Here is a 25,326-nt window from a genome sequence, read left to right as displayed (position 1 = left end):
TGCTCTGAGAAATAACTTCATGACCTCAACAGGAAACCTGGGCTGAACAGTGCATTGGTTTACATTATACGAAATGTTTATGAAATAGTTAAACAAGAGCAGAGTGATAAGAGCATCACCATACTTTACAAACACATTCATATATCTAAACAAAAATGCAACTTAAGTTCATTAGATAAAAAACATTAATTATATATCTAATATTGTATGTGATAAGCCCCTTCAGTTGGGTCCGACTCTGAGACCCTATGGACTGTAGCCTGCCAGGCTCCACTGTCCATGGGATTCTCCAGGCAAGAATACTGGAGTGAGTTGTTATGGCCTTCTCCAAGGGAACTTCCTGACTTGGGGATTGAACCTGCATCTCTTATGTCTCCTGCATTGGCAGGCAGGTTCTTTACAATTAGTCCCACTTGGGAAGCCCCATATACCTAATATTACATCTTGGGTAATATGGAATCTTCAGCAAAAATTTGGACTAAAAATAGTTTGTATTGAAAGAATGTGCACTTATAAATGTATTTTAGTAATACTAGTTTCTCTGAGAGGAAAAAATGTCTATTTACACTTGAATTAGTTATTTGATCATTTATTTTACACCAGCACATTACAATTTTTGATTTCTAGAAATGTTATCTTATTGACACTGCTAAAGTACTGGAATAACTAGGCTTTTAGTACTTGAAATGAAAATGAGTGTGCAGAGTATGCTGATTGCTGGTTATTAGAATGTAGAAAGAGAATCACAAAGCAAGTTGCTGAGGAAATGAAGGCTTTACTTTCTCCGTGATGTGCTTATAAGCACACTGACTTTCTGCGTGTTTGCCAGAATGTTTGGATATTTAGTTGAGAAATGTTTGTCTATTTATTTTAATAATGATGGTGTCTGGTTTATAAGTATAGGTAATAAAGCACCACCATTATGCTGTTAACCATAAAAATACAACTGAATGCTAGGCATTCTACCTAGTCGGGTTTTTTCTAAAGGCTTTTGAAAGGAACCGTCAAATGTTTCAATTAAAAAAATTTCGGGAATTTTCCCCAGGTTCTAACAAGCTATATCAAAATAGAACTCATTTCATGGAAAAAAGGAATCCCACAGCATTTCTTTTTAATAACTGTTCAGCTACAAAATTTTATTGGTATCTTTTTATGTTCCCTCTAGAGGATGTAATGCACAAAAGCATTGCCACGGAACATATAAAATTACAAATGAAATTTATTGTAAAAAGTAGAATGTCTTCTAGACTGGTGTCAGTATTTATTTCATTCAGAAACCAAAACTGCAGTATAATATATTCATTGTCAGCAAGTCCATGTGTGTAAATTGCCATCCAATGTTATTGACGGATATAAGACAGATATTGAAAAGACAATTTAAAGGTACTCTTCCAAACATAAACTGTTCCACAAAAGCACTGTAAAAACTCCTTCAAGATTTTGGGTTGTGCTTGACATGTATGGTTAACTACATAATTTGGTCGTGTCATAATCCACTGTGTTTGGCAATTTGGCATTAAACGCCTGCAGAGCAGATTGGATTCTCACCACCTCACTAGTAGACAGCTTGAGTCTATGACGAAGCAAGCAAGAGAAGAGATCTAGACGACGTTGACCGGGTGGGGAGAGTTTATTTACACGGTCTCTTATCTCTAGAAGCTGCAAAAGTGCTGAGTCCTGGGATCCCTGAGTATAGGGGTAGTCCAGCTGCAGAATCAGGTCCCGGATGGCTTCCGGGTCAAAGTGCATGCTGTAGCCAAAGACTTGAATGTTATTGATTTTCATATAACCCAGGTTCCGGGATGGGTCAATGAACTCCAGGGGTTCGTAGTAGATGCTCTCGTTGCCGTTGGGGCCGTTAGACTTGATGCGACTCCTCAGGTAGATGTGCACGGTCTCAAAAAACGTCTTCCACTTGTTCCCCAGAGTCAGCGACCAGTTGTAACACTGCAGGGGGAGGTCCAGCTTAGTCCGCTCCCAGTCGGGGAAGCTGTTTTCATTCACAGGCATAAACCAGCTCTCAGAGTGGCTGCCTCCGAAGGGATTGATGTAGACGGCCAACACGGGCTCCAGGGTGCTGTTCTTCGTTAAACAGATCTGTAAAGAGAGACCCAGGATCATGTGGACCAGGCTCGACTTGTACTTGTTGCTCTTTAGGGTGAGGAGCATCCTCTTGCGCCAGGAGGGGTCGAACCAGCTGTTGAGGCGCATGTCGTTGCTGATGAAGATGGCGTGCACCTCCAGCCGCCTGTCGGTTTTCTGCAACAGGTACTTCATCTCCAGGTCTTGCAGGTCGGTCTCGAAGCCGATGTAGTGGTCGGTGGACTCGGCGACCTCGGGTTTGCAGAAGCCCTGGCTCAGCATGTAGCCCGTGTTGCAGGCGCCGCAGCGGGTGCGGTTGTCTGGGGCGCAGGTGAGGCAGGCGGCCGCGTCGCCCACCGTGCAGGGCAGGAAGGCCGTGCAGACCACCTGGTCGTTGGGACACGTGCAGGAGTGCGTCTCTTCCGAAAAGCTGCCCAGGAGGCCGTTCTCGTTGCAGTAGAGAAAAGACTGGATGCGAGTGAGCCAGTAGGTTGAAGTTCTAGGAACAGAAAACAGAAGGAAACTATATAAATACAAAAGCATTCGTTTTCGATCACCAGCCCAGGTTGGAGGCATGAGACAAGTGCTCGGGCCTGGTGCACCGGGAAGACCCAGAGGGATCGGGTGGAGAGGCAGGTGGGAGGGGGGATCGGGATGGGGAATACGTGTAACTCCATGACTGATTCATGTCAATGTATGACAAAACCCACTACAATATTGTAAAGTAATTAGCCTCCAACTAATAAAAATAAATGAAAAAAAAAAAAAGCATTCGTTTGTGTGTCTGTGTGTGTGTATCCTATAGTCAAGTTACCTTATGTCTAAAAGTTTCACTATTACGTTCTTAGGACCTTTCCCATCAGTTATTTAATTGAGATTTTTTTTAAAAATCCATTTAGTTCATCATTGAAAAAAATATGAATATACATATGTAATATGTATATATTTAAATTATATATATATATTTCATTCATCATTGCGTAAGATTGAATATAGATACATTTGATTTGAACTGGAAAACTTAAGCTATTTCTTAAGAAATATCTTCTTAAGAGATTGCATGGCATCTCATTAGTGTCCTTAGAAGCGGATTGTGAATATAATTGGGTTTGTTATAGTTTTGAAATGATATCCAACAAAAGGAAATAAAATGTCTTATTATTAAATATCTGCAGTAGAATTAGAGTGCATAAATGACGATTGTTCGTTCATTCGCTCTTAGCTTCATAGTGCGCTATGCTGCAGGAATCCTAAACAGAAAGTAAAAGATGAAATTAAAACTATTCTAAATGTTCAGTCAATGGATTTAAATGCTAGGGTTTCATCAACATTGAAAGAACAAGTACCCACTGAGAGGGAAAATATTATTAAAACATGTTTGATTTTTATCCTTCCAGGCTGCTCAAGAAAATTGTTGAAAATATCTCATGAAAACCAACTACGAGTTCTTTTAATAAGGGTTAAGTGTGTTAGTTGAATGGGTTTGATTTGAATAATTAACATTTTAAAATTTACATTTAGAAATCAGGCTAATCTTCATGCAAATTTAAGATCTCACTTTTCCTCTTTTCCCACATTATTCAAATTCTTTTAGTGTGTTTAAAATCTCAGTAAAATAATTAAGGAAAAGCATGTGGCTGTGTAATCAGACAATTCTTTGCTTCTATCTTGCTGCTTTCTCACACTAGCTGCAAAATAGTGGAAATGTTGAATGACCTAAGTTAGTAATGGGCTTCCCAGGCAGTGCTAGTGGTAAAGAACCCACCTACCAATGCAGGAGACAAAAGATGGGAGTTTGCTCTCTGGGTCGGGAAGATCCCCTGGAGGAGGAAATGACAACCCACTCCAGTATTCTTGCCTGGAGAATCCCATGGACAGAGGAGCCTGGAAGGCTACAGTCCATAGAATGGCAAAGAGTTAACACGACTCAAGTGACTTAGCACTCAAGTTAATAATATCGTTCATATTAAGTTCTTGTGAGAAATAGTTTGTCTCAGACCGGCTGCATGTGCTTTGACTATTGCACAGAGCATGTGTCACAGGAGACACCAAAAATTGTATATTTTTTGGTATTTTTATGCCTTTCCAATGTTTATTATTCAGTACATATGAGATTTTCTGCAAATTGTGCATATTGTACCCAATCCTTTAGATATTACATTGCTACCATTTAAATAATTTGTATATGCAGTAAAATACAAATATGAATGTGTAAATCATCAATCAGAACAATTTATTATCAAATTCAGAACAATTTTTGAGTTATATATTCATTTTTGGTCCTTGCTCATTCTCCTATTGTGATATAACACTTTTTTTTTTAAAGGAAGCTCTTCCCTGTTTTTTCCAAATAAATTGAATAACTTCTTTATTCCTACTCATAATATTCACTTATTTTCCTTCATAGTGCCTTTTTCCACTTAAAGTGTTATATCGTGTACTTACTTGTTTATACTCCATTTATCTCATTAAGTATAATATTCAACTTGCCAAAATCATATATGCTTTGGTTGCAGCTTTAGATCTTGGGCCTAGCAGAATGCTGGGAGATCACAGTGCTCTAACACTTAATGAATATTAGATAAAATGCATGGACAAATTAAAGGAACATTTTCTCAATGCACATATTTTTCAGTGAAAGTTAAAGCATTAAACTTCATTTTTCATACCATTGTGAAGACCTAACTCCCAAGATGCAGGAGGTGGAGTTACACAACATATTCTTGACATCTGCACAATTAAATCTGTATAAAGATCTCAGTAAATGTATATTTTAAAAACCTTTCTTTTCCAAAGTCCCTAAAAGCAACTGTTTTCTTTAGACCTACAATAGAAGGTAAAACCTAATTAAGCTCAACCAAAACACAAAATATTTTCCTCTTAATTATCTCTTGCACTGAAAAACACTGACTGGGAAACTACACCTATTAAAATCATTTCTAACTTTGCCAAGATATTTTAAAAATAAGCTCTTAGAAAACTCTCCCAGGAGTATGCCCAGGGGTTGTAAACAGCAATGATTGGTACTGGGTGAGCCGTACATCTATATGAGCATCCCTTCTCTTCTCCTCTCCTTCCTTGTTTTCTTGCTGCGCAAAAATAAATAAATAAATAAATGTGCAAAAAGTTTTCTTTTTCTGATTGAGGAAATAGCTTGATTCATGATTTCTGTATTCAGTCTCAGAATCCAGAAATTATTACTGACTTGTGATCTGCAGTTACTGATATATTTATCTCATCAGTTCACTCTCAATGAATTAATCTCTCTCACTGTTACCTCCTTTCTTTTTCTCCTTCTCTCTTTTCCCTCCCTTCCATTCTGTCCTTCTTTCTTTCTTCCTTATTTCTCTTTTTTCTCTTGCTCTCTGTAGCCCTCTTTATATCTATCGAATATAAAGCATATAAAATATATACCCTATCTGGATTGAACATTATATTTTCTTCCCTAGAATCAAAGCATAAATTCCCTGAGCCAATCCATCTCTTACTGTAAGCTCTCATTGTGTTTCCAAATCATAAGGACAAACCAAGAAAATGAAATAAATAGGCCCAAGTCTACAGAGCTCACAAAACTAGGCTATCGTAGAAAAACTCATTTGGACACTTTAGAAAAGCAGTGACTTTTTCAGCCTTTTACAATTCTTTTCACATCCCCCGCAGATGCATTATTGAAGGAATGCATTGCTGAAGTTCGTGGGTTTCAGCCTGTCATATATGAGTACTGATAATTCAGTATGCTGTCAAAGCTCCTGTTCCCTAGGACAGAAGAGCTTACATGTGTTTCCTTCCTTGCTGTTTCTTGTCCTTTATTCCCTATTACCTACCTTTTTACTTGTTTAATTACTTCACAGGTAGGAAATAGATTTTTAAAGGAACAAAATTCAATAATTATTCATTACTACTTGTAAAATCTTAGTGAAGGCAGTGGTCAAAAATAGGAAATGGAGCAAATTTCACATTTGTACATGGGTTTTCACTTTATTCAAAAGATCATGTAGTTCTTTTTTTTTTTCCTGACAAAGTAAACTTTAACTGTATTTTTTAAAATTTAAACTTAAATTTTTGAAGAGAAATATTTTCAACATTAAAGAAGCCTGGCATGCTGCAGTCCATGGGGTCACAAAGAGTTGGACACAACAGCAACTGAACTGAACTGAAGTATTTTTTTAAAACTCCATTTCTTTTATGTTGTTGTTCAGTTGCTAAGTCATGTCTGAATCTTTGTGAATCTATGGACCATAGCATGCCAGGCTTCTCTGTCCTTCACTGTCTCCCAGAGTTTGGTCAAACTTATGTCCATTGAGTCTGCGATACTATCTAACATCTCATCCTCTGTCACCCACCCTTCTCCTTTTGCCTTCAGTCTTTCCCAGCATCAGGGTCTTTTCTAGTGAGCTGGCTCTTTGCATCATGCGGCCAAAGTATTGGAGCTTCAGCTTTAGCATTAGTCTTTCCAGTGAATATTCAGGGTTGATTTCCTTTTAAGATTGACTAGTCTGAGTTCCTTGCTGTCCAAGGAACTCTCATGAGTCTTCTCCAGCACCACAATTCAAAAGCATCAATCCTTTCCTTTATAGTTAAATATTAAAACAAAGTAATGCCACATTTTTTATTCTCATGCATAACTTTTATTCACATAAACTATTTAGGGTCTACTGGGGCTGGGTTTAGAGGATGCACTTTGAAAGATGAACTCCTGGCAGGGAAGTAAGTCCTTTGTTGCTTTTTATCTAGCATGTGGCACTGTTTCTGATATCTACTTAATAGCATTTCAATAAATATTTACTAAGCAAAGGAAATAGGAAAGAAAAAGGAGAGAAGGAGTAAAGGGAGGGAGAGAAAATAAAGTGAAGGGACTATACAAATGATAGAATTATAGAAGAAAAAATGAAGGGAAGACAGTATTAAAGTCAATGAATTGATAATGACAATGATATGAAGAGATTCAAGGGGTTTAAAAACTCCTTATCTATCAAGAAGTGAGTGCATTTGAAAAAAAAAAAAGCTTTTATGTGATAGTGTTACAAAAAGAAAATATCTTCCAGAGTTAAGTTAAACTTTTGGAAAAAAATAGAATTAGCTAAAAGCCTATAGCATGTTTATATTTGAAAAATCAGGTAGCAAGTTGAGATTAGACATAAGTTCGGTTCAGTTGCCTCTGTTCACTGACAACATTCTTTCTTTCTTTCTTCACTAAAGAATTATTTTTTTTGGTGCACTGGGAAGACCCAGAGGGATGGGGTGGGGAGGAAGGCAGGAGGGGAGATCGGGATGGGGAACACATGTATATCCATGGCTGATTCATGTCAATGTATGTAGATTCTTTTTAAAACCTTTATTGAATTTGTGATAATATTGTTTCTGTTTTATTTATTTATTTTTTGGTTTTTTGGCCACGAGACAGAGGGGAATCTTAGCTCCCAACCAGGGATTGAACCCCATACCTCTAGCATTAGAACGTGAAGTCTTAACCACTGGGTCACCAGGGAAGGCTTCTCTGTGTATTTAAAAATCTGTTCTAAGGAAAAAAAAAAAAAAATCTGTTCTTCTCTACAGAACATACATTATGTGAGTGTAAAAAGAGCATTAGACCAGAAGTATGAACACTGGATTTCTAGGACAGATTTTACCTGGTGACTGGGGACAAGTCATTTTAGTCTCTTTGAGTGGAAATTTTAGAATTCAAAGAAACACTGGTTCAGATTTTGATTCTGCATGATGCTGGGGAATGTGTACGGCTTTCTGAATCTCAGAAGCTCACCCTCAGTTTGCCTGTTGCTCTGCTGTCAGGATGAAATGCTGTAACAAACCCCACCATCACAGCGCCCCAGACATGGCAGCTGCCAACAATGCAACAATATGAATGAAATGCTAGTATCCAGCATACTGTCATAAAGAATATCAAAGAAGATATAGTCTTGGCCTTGTAGTTTTGAATGATGTTGCCAACTAAAAATTGGCACTTGCCATCTGCCTCTACAAGGACTAAGTCACTAGTCACTGCAGCCACTGACCTTCAACACCCCCCTTTAAAGGAGTTTAGGGTCAAGTTCAGGAATGAGGCATCTGTGCACTGGGAAAAACTAGCAGACAGATCTTCAGATAGTTAGATATTTTCAAAAGGTGATTTTATGGGTCCAACTCTTACATCTCCTCATATGTAGAAAAACACTAAAGTCGTTAAGGATGGCATCTGTTCATTATAAGCAGCAAGCATTGGCCAAAATGTATGCTTGACTGCATGGACTTCCTTATCTGAAATTATATATAACACTGACCTCTCCTCCTACCTCTTCAGAGCAGCTCTCAGAGTTATCTGAAATGCTATCTCCCAGACAATTAGTCTTCATTTTGTCCCAAATAAAATTAACTCACAACTCTCACCTTTTGCATTCTCTTTCCATCAGCAGTGTTAAGTGGGATTGGTAAAAATAGATTCCTGGACCCCACCCCAGACATACTATATGAATCCCTAGAAGCAGGACCTAGGAAGCTCTTTTAAAAATATCCAGCCTCACAGACAAAGCCAGTGTGGTCAAAGCACAGAGCACTGCACTAAAAGAGTTGTAGGTACAGAGGACTTGGTAGGAAGGGTCTTGTTTTTAGGAATGAAATGAAAGCCAGTATAGCTGGAGCAGAGAGCATATCAATGCAGTATTAGACTGTGAGCTAAGTAGTGGCCAGATCAGGCAGAATTTTGTTTCGGTTTTAAATTTATTCTGTGTGCAGTAAAGATTGGCAAACAGATTTAGGCAAGAGTCAGTGAAGTCGCTCAGTTGTGTCTGACTCTCTGCGACCCCACAGACTGCAGCCCACCAGGCTTCTCTGTCCATGGGATTTTCCAGGCAAGAGTACTGGAGTGGGTTGACATTTGCTTCTCCAGGGGATCTTCCCAACCCAGGGATTTAACCCAGGTCTCCTGAATTGCAGGCAGATGCTTTACCATCTGAGCCACCAAGGAAGCCCCATGTACATATTTAGTAACTAGCTTTCTCATTATGGGCTTCGCTGGTGGCTCAGCTGATAAAGAATTTGCCTGTAATGCAGGAAACCTGGGTTTGATCCTTGAGTTGGGAAGATCCCCTGGAGAAAGGAATGGCTACCCACTCCAGTTTTCTGGCCTGGAGAATTCCATGGACTATTCCATGGTCACAAAGAGTTGGACACGACTGAGTGACTTTCATATCACTTTCTCTTTGTATTATACCAATGGTATTTTATTTTAATTAAAATAAAATATGCACTCTCAGAGAACTGCTATGTACACAGACACTGTTTAAGGTTCTATATGAAAATTAACAACCACAATAGTTATTAGGGCCCTTTAGGGCTTCCCAGGTGGTGCTAGTGGTAAAGAATCTGTCTGCCAATGCAGGGGATGCAAGAGACACGGGTGTGATCCCTGGGTCGGGAAGATCCTCTGGAGAAGGAAGTGACAATCTGCTCCAGGATTCTTGCCTAGAGAATTCCATGGACAGAGAAGCCTGACAGTCTACAGTCCAGAGGGTTGCACAGAGTCAGATACGACTGACTGACTGAGCACTCACGTGCAGAAATACCAGTTAGCCATGAACTTTTAAGAACATGTCCAGAAGAAGACAGAGAGAAGTTAAAATGTCTGTATAGCAGCAGACAGCATTGAATTAACATACATTTGGGGCCTTGTGGCTAAATGTATGCTAAATTTGCAAACCCTAAAAGAGAAAGTTTTGGCATACACATACACAGAAAAAAAAGTGAAAGTGAAAGTCACTCAGTCTCATCCAACTCTTTGTGACCCCATGGACTGTACAGTCCATGGACTTGTCCAGGCAATTATACTGGAGTGGGTAGCCTTTCCCTTCTCCAGGGGATCTTCTCAACCCGGGGATCGAACCCAGGTCTCCTGCATTGCAGGTGGATTCTTTACCAGCTGAGCCACAAGGGAAGCCCAAGAATAAAGGTAGCCTATCCTTTCTCCGGAGAAGGAAATGGCAACCCACTCCAGTGTCCTTGCCTGGAGAATCCCAGGGACGGAGGAGCCTGGTGGACTGGCGTCTATGCGGTCGCACAGAGTTGGGCACGACTGAAGTGACTTGGCAGCAGCAGCATCCTTTCTCCAGTGTATCTTCCTGACCCAGGAATCAAACTGGGGTTACCTACATTGCAGGCAGATTCTTTACCAGTTGAGCTACCAGGGAAATAAACCAAAACCCTAAAACCTACTTTTAGAATTCTACTGTGTTACATTTACATTAACAAATCATTTACTGAATTTCCCTCATATCATGGGCCAATCACTTTGTTATTTTTAATCCTTCAACAGTAGATGTAAAACTTAAACCCATTTTACAATTTGAAAAATACATACAGTCAGAGTTTCAACAACTTTCACAATTATATATATGTATTAGGTATTACAATGAAAAAGAACTTGAAGCAAATCTAATTTTTTTAATGTGTGTCAAGTAGTAAGGAAAAATGAGTTAAGGAAAATATCTATTTATTGTCATGCTGGAAAGCATCAAAGATAAAAGATAACTTTAAATTATTATATAAAATTAGGTACTTGAGTTACAGCCCACTCTATTGACTTCAATTATATTTTGGGAGTTAAAACTATCAGTGAAACTTGGTTTCCTTGACTCATATGGAAAATGGGAATAAAATATGCATTGTTGTAAGAATTAAAGGGAAATAGCAAGAAAATCCACTAAAAGCGTGCCTGTGCACAGAACAAGTGATAAATAAATGTGAGTGCTTATTCTTATGATGACTATTATAACTACTGTTACCTTTTAAAGAAATAGCATCATATGCAGTTTCTTTATTACAAACGCTATTTTCCTCTAGAAAGTGGAAATTTTCACTTTATCTTCAATGATTTGTGGATTACATGCATAATCTTACTCTTTATCTCACTTGTATCAGATAGACCTAGTTATTGATAACATGATTAAGATAGCCTCTGTATTAATTTGGAAACTCAAAAATCTGAACAAACAATATTTTTCAAATTTGGGACATATATCCTGATGCATGACAGTTTGCACTGAGGTATTAGAACATATGTTGATACAGAAACAATTACCTTCTCTCACAGTTAAATCCTCTCTGAGCGCTAATAATCTTATTTCAAAGGTCCCTTTTTCCAACCTTCTAATCTTTTTTGGCTTTCCAAATCTGTGCAGTGTGGATCTGAATTTTAAAATTTAAACAGCACAACTTCAGTCTATTTTTGAAGTTAAATATTATTCGTTTCATTCATTATTCATTTCAGCCTTCATAGACTTGTTCTTCTTCAACCCTAATACTTTAAACTGAATAAGAATTTGGGATTAAGTGCCCACAGCCATTTAAACAGTCATAAACTGATTATTAGCGCAGTCACAGACAAATGATGCCAAACAATATGCTGTCACTCTCTCCTCCAACTCTGCTGCTCTGTCCGTCTCAGCCGTGACAACATGACCTGGGGCTCATGTTGACACACTCATCACACAACAGTCTCACTCTTGGAAATAATATCACATCCTGAGAAACAGGATATCATTGTCAAAGGTCCCTTGACTATGAGTCTCCTAAAGAAGCATCATTTATGTATATGTATACATATATATGGGTTTTTCTGGTGGCACAGTGGTAAAGAATCCGCCTGAAATGCAGGAGCTGCAGGAGACCCGAGTTCAATCCCTGGGTCAAGAAGATCCCCTGGAGGAGGGCATGGCAACCCACTCCAGTATTCTTGGCTGGAGAATCCCACGGACACAAGAGCCTGGTGGGTTGAAGCCCATGGGGTCACAGAGAGTCAGACACGACTGAAGTGAATAAGCACATATGTGTGTGTGGGTGTGTGTGTATATACATACACACACATACATATATATCACATGTGTTGATAGATACACATCTATACACCTATGGATGCATATATACACACACGTTTTATTTTTATGAACTTGAATTCAAGTATCTACTACAACTTTTGGCTTGTAGGAGGATGATGAAAAAGTGAGGGAAGCAGTTGAAGGTGTAGGTGATATTTTAAAGACAATATTAGCTGAGGTTTTGTCAAGTGCACAGTCCATTTACAGGCATTTCATTAACTCTCCCAATTCTCAACTACACCTTGAAGTATGGACCCTTGTTATCCCAATCTGTGTTTAAAGTATGAGTTGTAAAAATCTTAAATAATTAGAACTTGTAGAAGGTCAGCTAGCTAGTAAGTGACAGAGCTGAACGTACATCCCGCTCATTGTTACTCTGCCCTATGGGGATATAACACCAGAAGTCCCATGTAAGTTCTGGCAGCTGTACAGTGGGCTAATGGCGACCTCCTACAAGAGGACGTATGCCATGCCCACACCCAGGGCCCCTATCCCTGCAGCAGACCACTGCCGACCCGCACCTCCTCAGGAGATGCCCAAACACAGTTCTGCCCCAGTCTCTGTGGGGCCCCGGGGTACTGGTGTGTGCAAGTTTGTTTGAGCCCTCTGAGCATCTCTGGTGGGAATGGGATGGCAGAAAGTGAGGAAAAACTAAAGAGCCTCTTGATGAAAGTGAAAGAGGAGAGTGAAATAGTTGGCTTAAAGCTCAACATTTACAAAGCAAATATCATGGCATCCGGTCCCATCACTTCATGGCAAATAGATGGGGAAACAGTGGAAACAGTGGCTGACTTTATTTTGGGGGGGCTCCAAAATCACTGCAGATGTTGACTGCAGCCCTGAAATAAAAAGATGCTTACTCCTTGGAAGAAAAGTTATGACCAACCTAGACAACACATTTTTTTAAGAGAAATTACTTTGTCAACAAAGGTCCATCTAGTCAAGGCTATGGTTTTTCCAGTAGTCGTGTATGGATGTGAGAGTTGGACTATAAAGAAAGCTGAGTGTCAAAGACTTGATGCTTTAAACTGTGGTGTTGGAGAAGACTCTTGAGAGTCCCTTGGACTGCAAGGAGATCCAACCAGTCCATCCTAAAGGAAATCAGTCCTGAATGTTCATTGGAAGGACTGATGTTGAAGCTGAAACTCCAATACTTTGGCCACCTGATGCAAAGAGCTGTCTCATTTGAAAAGACCCTGATGCTGGGAAAGATTGAAGGCAGGAGAAGGGGATGACAGAGGATGAGATGGTTGGATGGCATCACCGACGCAATGGACATGAGTTTGAATAAACTCTGGGAGCTGATGATGGACAGGGAGGGCTGGCGTGCTGCAGTCCATGGGGTTGCAAAGAGACAGACATGACTGAAATGAACTGAACACCAAAAGTACAAACAGCAAGAGCAAAAAGTACTAAGTGGGACTATATCAAACCAAAAGCTTCAGTCCAACTAAACTGTAATTCATTTAATTGAATAGTACACACAGAAAAATATGCAACTGGAACGTTTTGTCCACATTTGTGCTGCATTTAATAGTATAGTTAAAGAAAAACCAATAGATATGCTTTCCTTCTTACGACATAAAATATGAAAAGAAAAAGGCAACATTCAGGATGTGAAATGTGAGAAATACAACATAATTATTTTACTGTACATTAAGGGAATATATTATTTAAAAAATAGAGTCCACATTTAATTTCCTCCAAATTAAAAACTGAACTATTTTGCCAACTGAATCACTTACATGATAAGTTAATAAAACTTGAAAAGTATTTTGTGCAAGTTCAGTCTATTAAGTAGTATAATTGAGGAATATTGACACAAATGCAATGGTCTCTCCTATGTGCTTTTATAACACCCCTGTTTTCATCCAGCATAATATTCATTACACCAAGTCATTATTACCTGATCATCTGTATCCTTCATTACATTATACATGCTGTGAGGGAGAAGATATATTTGTTTACTTCACCATTTTATTATTATAATATACCTAAATCAGTTTGCAGTGTTTATGCTTAAGTTTTCCCATTAAAACTTTCTGAAACTTTATTAGTTTTGAAATATGTTAATGATGAATACAAATTTGAAAATCTAAATAATATAAATAGAAGTGTCTAAAAGTAAAATAATCATGAAGAGAACATTTATTTTATCCTTCATAGATCTGTTCATCTCTGACCCTAATATTTCAAATTAAATATGAATATCACATGAATGGGTAAATTAAGAACAAAAAAAAGCTAAAATAAAAAGCATATTCAAGGCTAAAGTTCTTGCTTGTATTCATTTATTTATTTTAGCATTTCATAGGATTTTCTTGATATCCAGTGTGTGATAAACATTTTCAAAATTATCTTAATTTAATAATTCATAACCAATTTTTCATCAATTTAAAAAACAATAAAATGTTTCTGTTGGATACTGAAAACTTGAAAGCAAAAGGAAATTGTATTATTTAAATAATTTAATCAAATTTTAGTGTTTCTATTGGTGATACTATTCATATCTAAAACATATTTTCAATTAAATAAAGAAAACATAATTTGTCCAAATCCAATGTCCATCTATTCATATAACCAGAATGCAATTATGGTATGAACTGTTTTTGACATGCCTGCATGTGTGTGACAAGCATCTCTCCAAACTGAATGTCTCTGACCTTATTTTCTTCTCTCCTTACACAACCATCCTTGTTATCTATATTGATGGATATCAACTCATCCCTTTCTGTCTCAATAAAAGTAAAATCTAGCTTCTGGAGGCCCTGTGCCTGTTCTTTTTATTACATTTGTGTGCTTTCAAGCTAATCTTCCTAAAATGAATTTATCTCTTATTGCATCATACCTAATAACTCTCATGTAAAATGTATATTTTGCCTAACTTTTAAAGCCCTTTGGTTTGGTTTGGATGGTTTAGTCACTAAGTCGTGTCTGACTTTCGATCCCGTGGACTGTAGCCTGCCAGGCTCCTCTGTCCATGAGATTCTACAGGCAAGAATACTAGAGTGAGTTGCCATTTCCTTCTCCTTAAAACCCTTTACAATCATACAATACCCACTTAGGCTTCAGTACTCTATAAGATATATTCTCCATTTTGGCTCCCTTTGTTCCCCTCCCTAAATATGTCATGCTCAATTTCAACCACAATGAATTTTTTCATTACAAAATTTCATTACAGAATTGTCCTTTTTCCTCTGCTTAGCCAGTTTAAGATGCAAATTTAATCTTTTTTTTACTGTAAACATTTCTTTTTCATAATCCTCCTTACAACAACTTAATTCTTTGATTCTTATATATAATTATATATATATTATATACTTATTACATAATTATTAATTATATAATTTAATCTATATTATTATACTTGTAATTAAGCAATGTACAACCATATATTATTGTTAAATATGTTCTTATCTTGTTTCAACCAAAGTGTATTGTTTTTTATAATATCTATATTTTTACATGTTAGTTTTGGTAGTTGGAACATAAGCTTCTCAGAAAGAAGAAAATGAATGTTGTTTCACTGGAATTTTTAGAGATAGGCAAAATCTTTTCTCATGCAACTCCTTTAAACAAAATTGCTAAATCAAAATTGAATTATGGAAGCTTATTTGTGGGAAAATGTCAAAAGAAATACTTTAAAAAACTCCTCAGCACAAAATGCCAAATAATTCTGACAAAAATGTCTTAAATGCATTTATGATCTGGAAAAAAGATGGGGTAAATTTCAGAGGCTGAAATTAAAGTAAAAGGACAAATGTGAAGGAAGATATGGGTGTACCTGATCTAGAGGTCTCAGTGGCTATGTCAGGTATAAGAAACAAAGTCCAGTGACTTGAAAGGCAAGAAGTTGAATTGGAAACCTTTATGAGGCTGGGAAGACTGAGACTATGAATTTAAAGAGAGAGTCAATTTAAAACCAAAACAAGCAATTAAGCAAACAAATAAGAATTCTAGAAAAGAAGAGAGCAAGATGAGTGCCCACAGTAACCCCACTGGTAGTAGAAGAGAAAATATTAATACATAATCTACAAATTCAAACTATTTTTTTAGAACACATGTAATCTAAAAATTCAAAACCACCAATGAAAATAGTAATTTATTTTAAAGTGACCCAAAATTATTTTATTGTGGTGACATTAAATATACATACTTTCTACATCAGTGCATATCTTTTACATTTTGTAAAGGACTTGAAGAATCAATACAGATGAAATTATTTTTGAATATGAACTCACAATAGGAAAAAAAAAAGCAAAGAGGAACCAGGGTTACCAAGGTTGAAAATGTGTAAAAATCAGAATCTTATCAGCATTGATTACAGAAATTGAAATTATTTTATATTGAAGTCAATTACCAGGAACATACTTAAATAATTTCCATGTAAAATAAAATGTGAGAAAGACACAAGTGGTTACCAAAACAAATCTGAAAAAAGAAAGGAAATATGATGATGATGATGATGATTTAAATTTAAACAGTAAGAGGTAAAACATCAGATTAGCAAAGCTGAGCGGAAAATTGGTGAATTAAATATAACTGAGATAATGATACTGAGAATATGCCCCACAGAGAGGATAAGAGATTGAAAATAAAAAATAGATCAAGAGGATAGCATTAGAGAAACTGACAAATACCTAATCATAGTTCCAGAGGAAGAAAATAGACAAAATAGGGGAGACTCCATATAAAATGACAGTAAGTGAGAATTCTCTAAAGTCTATGAAATTCATAAATCTTGAGATAGATGAAGCTCAAAAAAATTCCAAGAAGAATAACTATTCACATTGTACTTAACTTGTGGTTCTTGTTATATGTAACAAAATTTTGTTATAAATAACAAAGATTATATATAACAAAACATAAAAATATATAAATATTCAAAAGATATTAAAGCATATGTAATCAATGCAGTTATAGTCACAGTATTCACAAATAGAAAGACTCACTAAGAAAGATATCAATTCTCAAATGTATTTCTATATTTATGAAACTCCAATAAAAACTGCTTCAAGTTTTCTTTTCTTTTTTTTAGTTATGATAAAAAATCTTCCTGGCAATGCAGAAGACCTGGATTCCATCCCTGGATCAGGAAGATCCACTGGAGAAGGGAATGGCAATCCACTCCAGTATTCTTGCCTGCAGAATTCCATGGACAGAAGAGCCTGGCAGGCTATAGTCCATGGGGTTGCAAAGAATCAGACATGACTAAGTGACTAACACTAGAGTAGCTTGTCTTCAACGAATACTCCCAATAATAATTTCTAAAGTTTGAAGAAAATAGAAAGAACTACTAGTTAAAGGAGTTATACAATGTGCAAAAGCAAAAGCAAAATGAGTTTTTGTCTTTAAAGAAGGGGGCACCACCAATGAAGAGATAAGTTTTGCCTTAGGGAACTCCCTAATCTGGACAAAGTGGGAAGGATGGAACTCAATCAGAAACAATACTCTTAAAGGCTTAATGTGTACAGAATGAAAATGGAGAGTTGCCAGAGAAGACATCAATTGAGGCAATTGTGAGACAGATTTTGAGGAATCAACCAGAAAGCAAATGTAAAGACTATGTTCTTTACCTATCACAGAGGAGACAGTGTTTGCAGTTTGGATATCTCCAAGGTAGAATGGCTTGGTAAACACATTCAAATACCAGAAAATCCATGCCTTCGCAGTAAAGAGTGTCACAAGACCAAAGATTATCCCTAAACTAACTGTCAAACTAAAAAGACTCACTGTAAAAAAAAAAAAATCTGTAAAAACAATGTGGTCAACAAATAATAAAACAGCCTGTCAAATCAAAAATCAACACTATTCTAATAAAATAACATACTTCAGAGTCAATATATAATATCACCTACAAAACCCAATAAAAATACACAGTTATAAGAACTTTGAACAAACAAGTAGATGCCATTCATTGCAAAAAGACAAAGCTATTGATAGAAATAGGTCCCGTGACAACCTACATAATTGCTATTGACTGATAAATGTTGACCTGAAACAAAGAGACTGACAGCTATTTCTCCATTAAAGATAGGTTTATTCAAATTACAATTATACCTATTAAAATAAAACCTAATTCTCTAATTATTCAGGACAAAAAAACAGGATAAGGCATTCTGTGCTCTGGAAAAACAGGTCCCTTAGATAATCACAGCTATCTCAGGAAAAAAAAAAATATGAACCCAGATTCTTGCATCTTCTCATTCATAGAAAATCACTAAAATCATTAATGGAGATATGTAATCTTCATGACCAGCAGTAATTTTTTATTGAGCTATATGCTTGACTACATGTATTTCCTAGGCAAAATTGTGTATATCTGGCCACTCTCAACTCTTTGGGGCAATTTCTCAAGCGCTATCTGAGAGACAATCTCCTGAGTTAGAGTCCTCAGGAATAAAAGTCAACTCAGCTGTTACATTATGTGTGTTTGTGTTTTTCAGTTAACAATTTTGACAACCATGAAGGATTCAGAGCAGACTTCTTTCCTTCACCTGAACTCTACAAAGATCTAGGTCTTTGGCGCAAGCAAAGGTTCCAAGTGCCCATTCACCTCCTTGATGTTTCCAGATGAACTGGGTGGGTCTCTCATGTGGTCTTGGATCTCCCATCTTGACTGATATCCTGAGCCTTATTCAGTTGTTATTAAATTCCTTGATATGAGGACTAGGGTTTCCTTGAACTTAAGTTCAAGAAGAGGTATCTGGATTCTCCAGTTGAAAGACATTGACAAGATTTTGCTCAGTTGAAAGACACCTCGGTGGTCTGGACTGTGTCATTAGGTAGGAGCTATCTGATATCCTTTTTGGAACTGGCTATTTAACACAGCTGGTCAGAGTCAATTGAAGTCACCAAATGAGAACTTTCAGCTTTCAGCTCCAAAGATAAGGGCCACAGATCCTCCCAGCTGATACAGCTTTCTCAAGCAACTGAGAAATTTATGGGAGTGGTGGAAGCAAATCCTCATACCATTTGGCAGCCTCATAAGGAAAGCCACTCAAACTAAAAGACTCACTTGTCTAAGGATGCACACATAGGGTTGAACATCCAGTAATCTGAGCACCCAAGCTGGTTTTAGACTGCCAGTGAGAGAAGTCAGAAACTGAGACACATAACATTGCAAAAACAACTTGAGGTTGACACCTACAGGATGTAAGTTCACAAATAGCACAGCAGCCCACCACACAGCTTTTGATAGTAACATCTTGACAAACCAACTTTAAAATGGGGGATTGTTGTTCCCCTTGTTGTTTAGTTGCTAAGTTGTGTCTGACTCTGTGACTCCATGGACTGTAGCCCGCCAGGCTCCTCTGTCCATGGGATTTCCCAGGCAAGAACACTGGAGTGGGTTACCATTTCCTTCTCCAGGGGATCTTCCCAACCCAGGGGTTGAACCCACATCTTCTGTGGCTCCTGCACTGGCTGATTGTTTCTTTACCAATGAGCCACCAGATAAAGTCTCTTAAACAGAAGACAGAGGGAAGTCAGATATCCAACCCCCAACTGGGTTCATGCACATTTTGTATGAAGCACATAAGCACTCGCTTTATTGGAAACTAAGAAAATCTTGCACAAAAATGGCCAAGACAGGGCACTTTTCACATTCCCAAACTGACTTTTGTGTATGCAACTTAAAAAAGAAACAAAAAGAAAACACCCAGTTTGATAAATCATCTTTTCAAAATTCTGAACCTAAGGGAACAGAAGTCCTTCTAGGAGGAGCTTGTATTTTCTCTCACTATGACTTTGAGATGTAAATGTTGTACAGATCAGAAAACTGTATGTAGACCCTCTCCAATTCCTGATATTAAGTTAAAAAAAAAAAAAAGGAAAAGAGGACTTTTAAACTTAAGCAAGGAAATAGCTTATTCTAATTGTTATTTATAAACTAGTGAGTTTTATATTGTAATGCCTGATTTATAACTTAGTTTTAGAAATGAAAACTATGAAATCTATATATATATCTGGATATATGTATATCTGTTTCTACACTATAAATATATGTTTCTACTTTTGATGGTATTGTCAAAATTAATTAATTATAAGTGAAAGTGTAGTGAAGTCATGGACTGTAGCCCACCAGGCTCCTTCATCCATGGAATTTTCTAGGCAAGAGTACTGGAGTGGGTTGCCATTTAAGTGAACTCTATTTAATTGACTTAAAGGAAAATAAGTGCTTCTATAAACTCAGAAACAGAAACTAACCCAAATGGACTTCAGTTTCATGTGATCTAGGAAATATTCAGTATTAAATAAATATTTATTACTATGGTTAGTTTAAATTTGTTGGCTTAACTAACATAGACACATCTTAGGGTTATCAGCATTAAGTGTAGCACTTTTATTGTAAACAAGTTTACTAAAACTCAAATAAGTTCACATTATCTCTGTCACAAAATTTGTTAGCAAGAAAAATGGGGGGTGATGACTGGCGTGGTCCCATGTCTTATGAAGATTTCATGAGTAATCTGAACAGAATTATTGAGGGAAAGTGAATTAAATTGGCATAAATGGAGTGAGAGTTATTAGGTGAGCTATTTAAGAATAATTATGTTTTATGGTACATCTACTTAAAACAGTTTCTTTGAAATTTTAATAACTTGAAACTTTAGACATTTGCTAAATTAAGTTAAATGATGGAAATTATTGAATATCTAGATCATTCCCATATAAAATTACTGAAACATTAATTACTGAGCATAGGCTCTTACAAAGAAACTAAAGTTATTTAGGACTATTAATAAATATGTTTGGTGCCACACTGAGACATTTTCTATAAGAAAGCATGATTTGGAAAGTACGAATACTATTTATGTTTTTTATTCTACAGAATTTTGATGTAAAAGTTTATAATTGCTTACTTCTTAGTTTTCACTAGAAATTAAGGTTTTAAAAGTTAATAATTCTAATTAAAACATTTAATTAAAACCAATAAAATTAAGGAGAAAATCATCTTTATATGTGTTAGGTAGTTAGAATAGGAAACAGGAGTCCAGAACAGTGGTGGCTAAAAGACAAGGAAGAGAAAAGCCCGCAAAAATAGAATAAAGGAAGGTCAAAGGAAGACCAGAGGACCAGAGTGAGGACCTCAGGTAGAACAAACAGCGCTCCTGGCTGGCCCAGTTTACATAAGACAGGCCCAGGGGAGGAAAAACACATAAAAAAGAGGAGCCAAACGGCTCGCTTTCTCTCTTTCTCTCCCGCACGCTGGGGCGCTCTTTTCGCTTCTTTGGGTCGACATGCCCTCACGCCTCAAGGATGGATTTTCCTGCTATTTTCTAAATGAAATAGAGCTATAACACGGAGCTGTAACACTGATTCGTCTAAGAGCTATGACATGGCCTGTTCGAGACCTGAGAGCTGTGACACGCCGAGGGCTTTAATGTCCGTCACTCCAAATCTTTGTTGTGGTGAGACAGAAATGAGGAACATCACTCGCCTGACATATGCAAAGGAAAAGGAATGTATAAGGAATATAAACGTCCATAGTTAAGGGAAAAGCAAGTAGTTTTGCTCTAAAGTGAAAGCGTTAGTCTCTCAGTCATCTCTGACTCTTTGTGACTCCATGGACTGCCCACAAGGCTTCTCTGTCCATGGAATTTTGCAGGCAACACTGGAGTGGGTTGCCATTCTCTTCTCCAGGGGATCTTCCTGACCCAGGGATCGAACCAGGGTCTCCCATGTTGCCGGCGGATTCTTTACTGTCTGAGTCATGAGGGAAGGCCTAATTTTGCTCTAAAGAGGGGCTCAAATGAGACAAAGAGTAAAGGACAGAATCTGAAAGTAAAAAAGGGAGTTATAGAAGGTTTGTGGAAAAGAAATAATGGGAAAAACAATGTATGGTCAGGACAGATTAATTAAGAATAAATTTGAGTAAATACATTTTAATATTAAAAGTAAGTTGATATAAAACTAGGATTTGTTTTTTTTTCTGTTAAGAGGACAAGATATTGGGGGATATTTGTCTGCTTTTGATAACATATTGTAATGTTTCTTCACTGTTTAAGCAATATGCTTTAACTTTCTGTATTTGCCTTTTAAATCTTGTATTGCCATTTTGCTTAAATGAATAACTAAGCATTGTTTTATAGTGATCTATAATCCTATTTAACCAAGTGTTTTAAAGTTTTGATATATTTAACTTTCCAAGTCAAATCCTAAATTAAGTTTCTCTGACCTCTAGCTAACTCTGGGACATATCAAAGTGCCCCTGAAATCAAATCCCTCAAAGAGAGGTATTAAACTATGTATGCATATTTGTTATGCTAAATCACATAGAAAGCATTGTCAAATGAGTGGGAATAAGCCTTCTTAGGTTGTAGTGTATAGATAAATGTTATTAATATAAATGTTCTAGAAATTATTAGAAATTTGTAAAATTTGGATATGTCTTGGTATTGTAAGTCATAATTCTGGTTATTACAATGTTAAATGTCATAGAAATAACCAAACTTCTTTGACAACTGTATTGTAATCACTTAGCCATTTCATGTTGTCTTGTCACTTACAGGTAGTTGCTGTTTTATCTGATGCTTTTGCAAAACTGCTTCATATTCTAGAAAATTTAAAGAAACCACTTTTTGACAAGTATAAGTTTCTGATATCTTTCACATTCTTCTGATGAACTGGTAATATTAACAAATCATAGAATTCTAATTAAAAATCTGTTTCATAAAACTGCTAAAAGAAAATAAAGATCAACAATAATTAGTTATATCTGTCTGAATAATTATATTACTGGCTTTAAAATTTTTTCCAGATGTAAGGAAACCTTTCCCTTTAAACTAATTATAGCTTACAACAGTTTGATAAATTATACCTTTGTAAACAGAATTGAAACATTTATCTTTTCTCTCTACCTGATCCCTTTAGAATTTGGAAACATTGGTTATCGGTTGACTATAATGTCACATTTGAGAATGTGCATAGAGTCAGATATGACCAGACAGCTTTAAAGAAATAAGGTGGACTTTGTGGAGCCATAAAGCCCCTTGGAAAAACAGCCCTGGCACTTTGCTCACAGGGTTCCAGGAAGCCTCATCAGCTGACTAAGGAAATCTACTTCCTGGCAGGTGCAGGGACCTCAACGTATATCGCAGACCTTCAAGAAGAGAGGAATCCATCCAAATTTGAAGAGATAGTAGGCAGAATCCAACGGCAAGTCCTTAGCATGGCTTTTCCATCTTTGAGAAACCTTTTAAAAGTTTAATCTGAGATTCCAAAATGTTCCAGTAAAGGCAATTTAAAAAACCTCTGTGACCCACTACTTACAGAAATCATCAGGCCAAATTTATTGAAATAAGACTTATTTTGCAAACAATTTAATCTTTATTTTGGTAGAATATCTGTCTATATTTTGTAGAAGTGAGGGTAATTTTAGAAAGGAAAAGTAGGTTTCAGTGGTTATTAAGTTCTGGCTTTATTAATTATATTTGGAGTTTTATATTTACTGCCTAAGACTCACTACCAAGATGGCTTCTTATTACCACCAAGATGCTGCATTACTGTCAAGTTTAATTGAATTTTTAAATGGATCATCTAAGCTTGTTTCTGAAGCTTATCAGAGTGATCTATCCTCGGACAAAGATCAGATGTTCCATGACTTGCAACACATACTGGAAAAGACATCATTTACAGGATGCTGTCCAACCTAGCTGAAAGGAACCTCATCAGGTACTCTTCACTAGCTCATGCACAGCAAAACTGAAGGGAACTGATTCTTGTATTCATATTTCCTACTTAAAAAAGGTTCTTGAATCAGCCTGGCCTACAGAGAGGACTGCTAACCTCAAACTCGCTTAAAAACAATGCACAAACAGAGGAGAAATCACACCAGGACAAGAAGATGGCATCAGAAGTAGACAACTTGTAAACCAATTATCCTCCTTAAAAATGAGAAAAGAAGAAGTAGACAGCTACCACAAGATGCTAAACCTGACCCATATGGTTATTTATAGTGTTTTCTTGACTTCTTGGACTTTTACTTATAAGTCAAATGTTTCTCTATCATGTGTACAATCTTATGCAACCTTTAAAAGTCAATGAAATTCTTGGGTTTATGGTCAAATACCTATGTTTAGTACTTCTGGTTACCTTGGTGAATTTCCTTCGTGGACAACTGATGAGACAACTCTTAGGAAATATATTCTAGAAAAAAGAAATATACATCTTTTATATTATTGATATTACTAAGTGGGTTCCCTTAATTGGCCAGTATTCATACTTGCTCTGATTATAATCATAAGATGAGTTTTCTTTCAAAGTACCTCAAGCTCAATTAGAGCAATTGGTTAAATTTTAGTCAAAACCCATAACTCCCATTTATTAAAAGGGACCCTTCCTCAGTTATAGGATAGGTTTATATGGGTAACAGCATGCTTCTGTCATTTAAGTTTAAGGTTCCCCTTACATTGGGAATAATTAAATCATACTAAAAATAGCCATAAGTTTTGGAAAAGACCCTGTTGCTAGGAAAGATTGAAAGCAAAAGGAGAAGGGGGCAGCAGAAGATGAGATAGTTAGATAACATCACTAACTCAATGAACATGAATTTGAGCAAACTCTGGGAAGGAATTTGCAGAGGAGGGCAGAGGAGCCTTGTATGCTACAGTCCATGATGTTGCAAAGAGTTGGACATAACTTATCAACTAAACAAGAACAAGAATAATCAGCATAATGAGGCTAGGAAATTGGGCTGAGTACTTTATAAATAATGCCAATATATCATTACCCTTAAAGATAACAATTGGTATGGAACAGACTGGGACAGATGACTGGGGATACATTAGCCTGCACCTTAAGAAAGTTCTTGGCTTTAATTCTTGCTTCTGACTTTATTAATGCTACCAGTTATATTACTTAAATTCTGCCTCTTCTACAAGATTGTTGTTTCTTCTATTACCCAATATATAACCAAGCTTCCAACAAAAATAATGACAACTAAGCAACTGGAAATAATTGATGAAATATACAATTTTGTATAAGATTAGTATGATCACAACAGTGTAACTCCACAATTGGGAGAATCATTTCCTAGTGCTTAACAGACTAGTAAGATTGGTGGGAAAGATAATTTTATGGTGCCTATAACAGGACTTAGTCCAGTAACAGCACATCCTCTCAATGAAATCTTTTCCTGATCTAGGAATAAGCTTTCCTGTCACTGCGGAACAAATTGGTCATGAAATGATTCCCAAAGCTTGGTTGAATCGATAAACAAAAGAGGAGGATCGTTGCCCATCATCTAGTTCGACAAGGATCAAGTCGTTAGCCACTGTGGTCACTGACCGACAGTAACCCCTGGAAAGGAATGCAGGGCAAAAGCAGAATAAGCGCCTGTGCTTCGGAAAAACAGGCCCCTCAGTTAGGAACATTC

The 25,326-nt window shown here is 36.7% G+C and overlaps 1 protein-coding gene across 2 annotated transcripts in view; it reads right to left on the bottom strand.

The window, feature by feature from the left end:
• Positions 1–1,165: 1,165 nt before the first annotated feature.
• The window catches only part of BRINP3 (BMP/retinoic acid inducible neural specific 3), a 459,847-nt gene continuing 435,686 nt past the window's right edge, over positions 1,166–25,326 (bottom strand). For both annotated transcript variants that reach the window (XM_065936721.1, XM_065936720.1), the window contains exon 8: positions 1,166–2,581. In XM_065936721.1, the coding sequence (XP_065792793.1) occupies positions 1,465–2,581 (1,117 nt within the window). In that variant the 3' untranslated portion in view covers positions 1,166–1,464. The remainder of the gene's footprint in view (positions 2,582–25,326) is intronic.

The sequence above is a fragment of the Muntiacus reevesi genome, chromosome 5, assembly GCF_963930625.1.
Source record: "Muntiacus reevesi chromosome 5, mMunRee1.1, whole genome shotgun sequence".
Classification (NCBI taxonomy): domain Eukaryota; kingdom Metazoa; phylum Chordata; class Mammalia; order Artiodactyla; family Cervidae; genus Muntiacus; species Muntiacus reevesi.
This window is presented reverse-complemented; position numbering and strand designations above follow the sequence as displayed.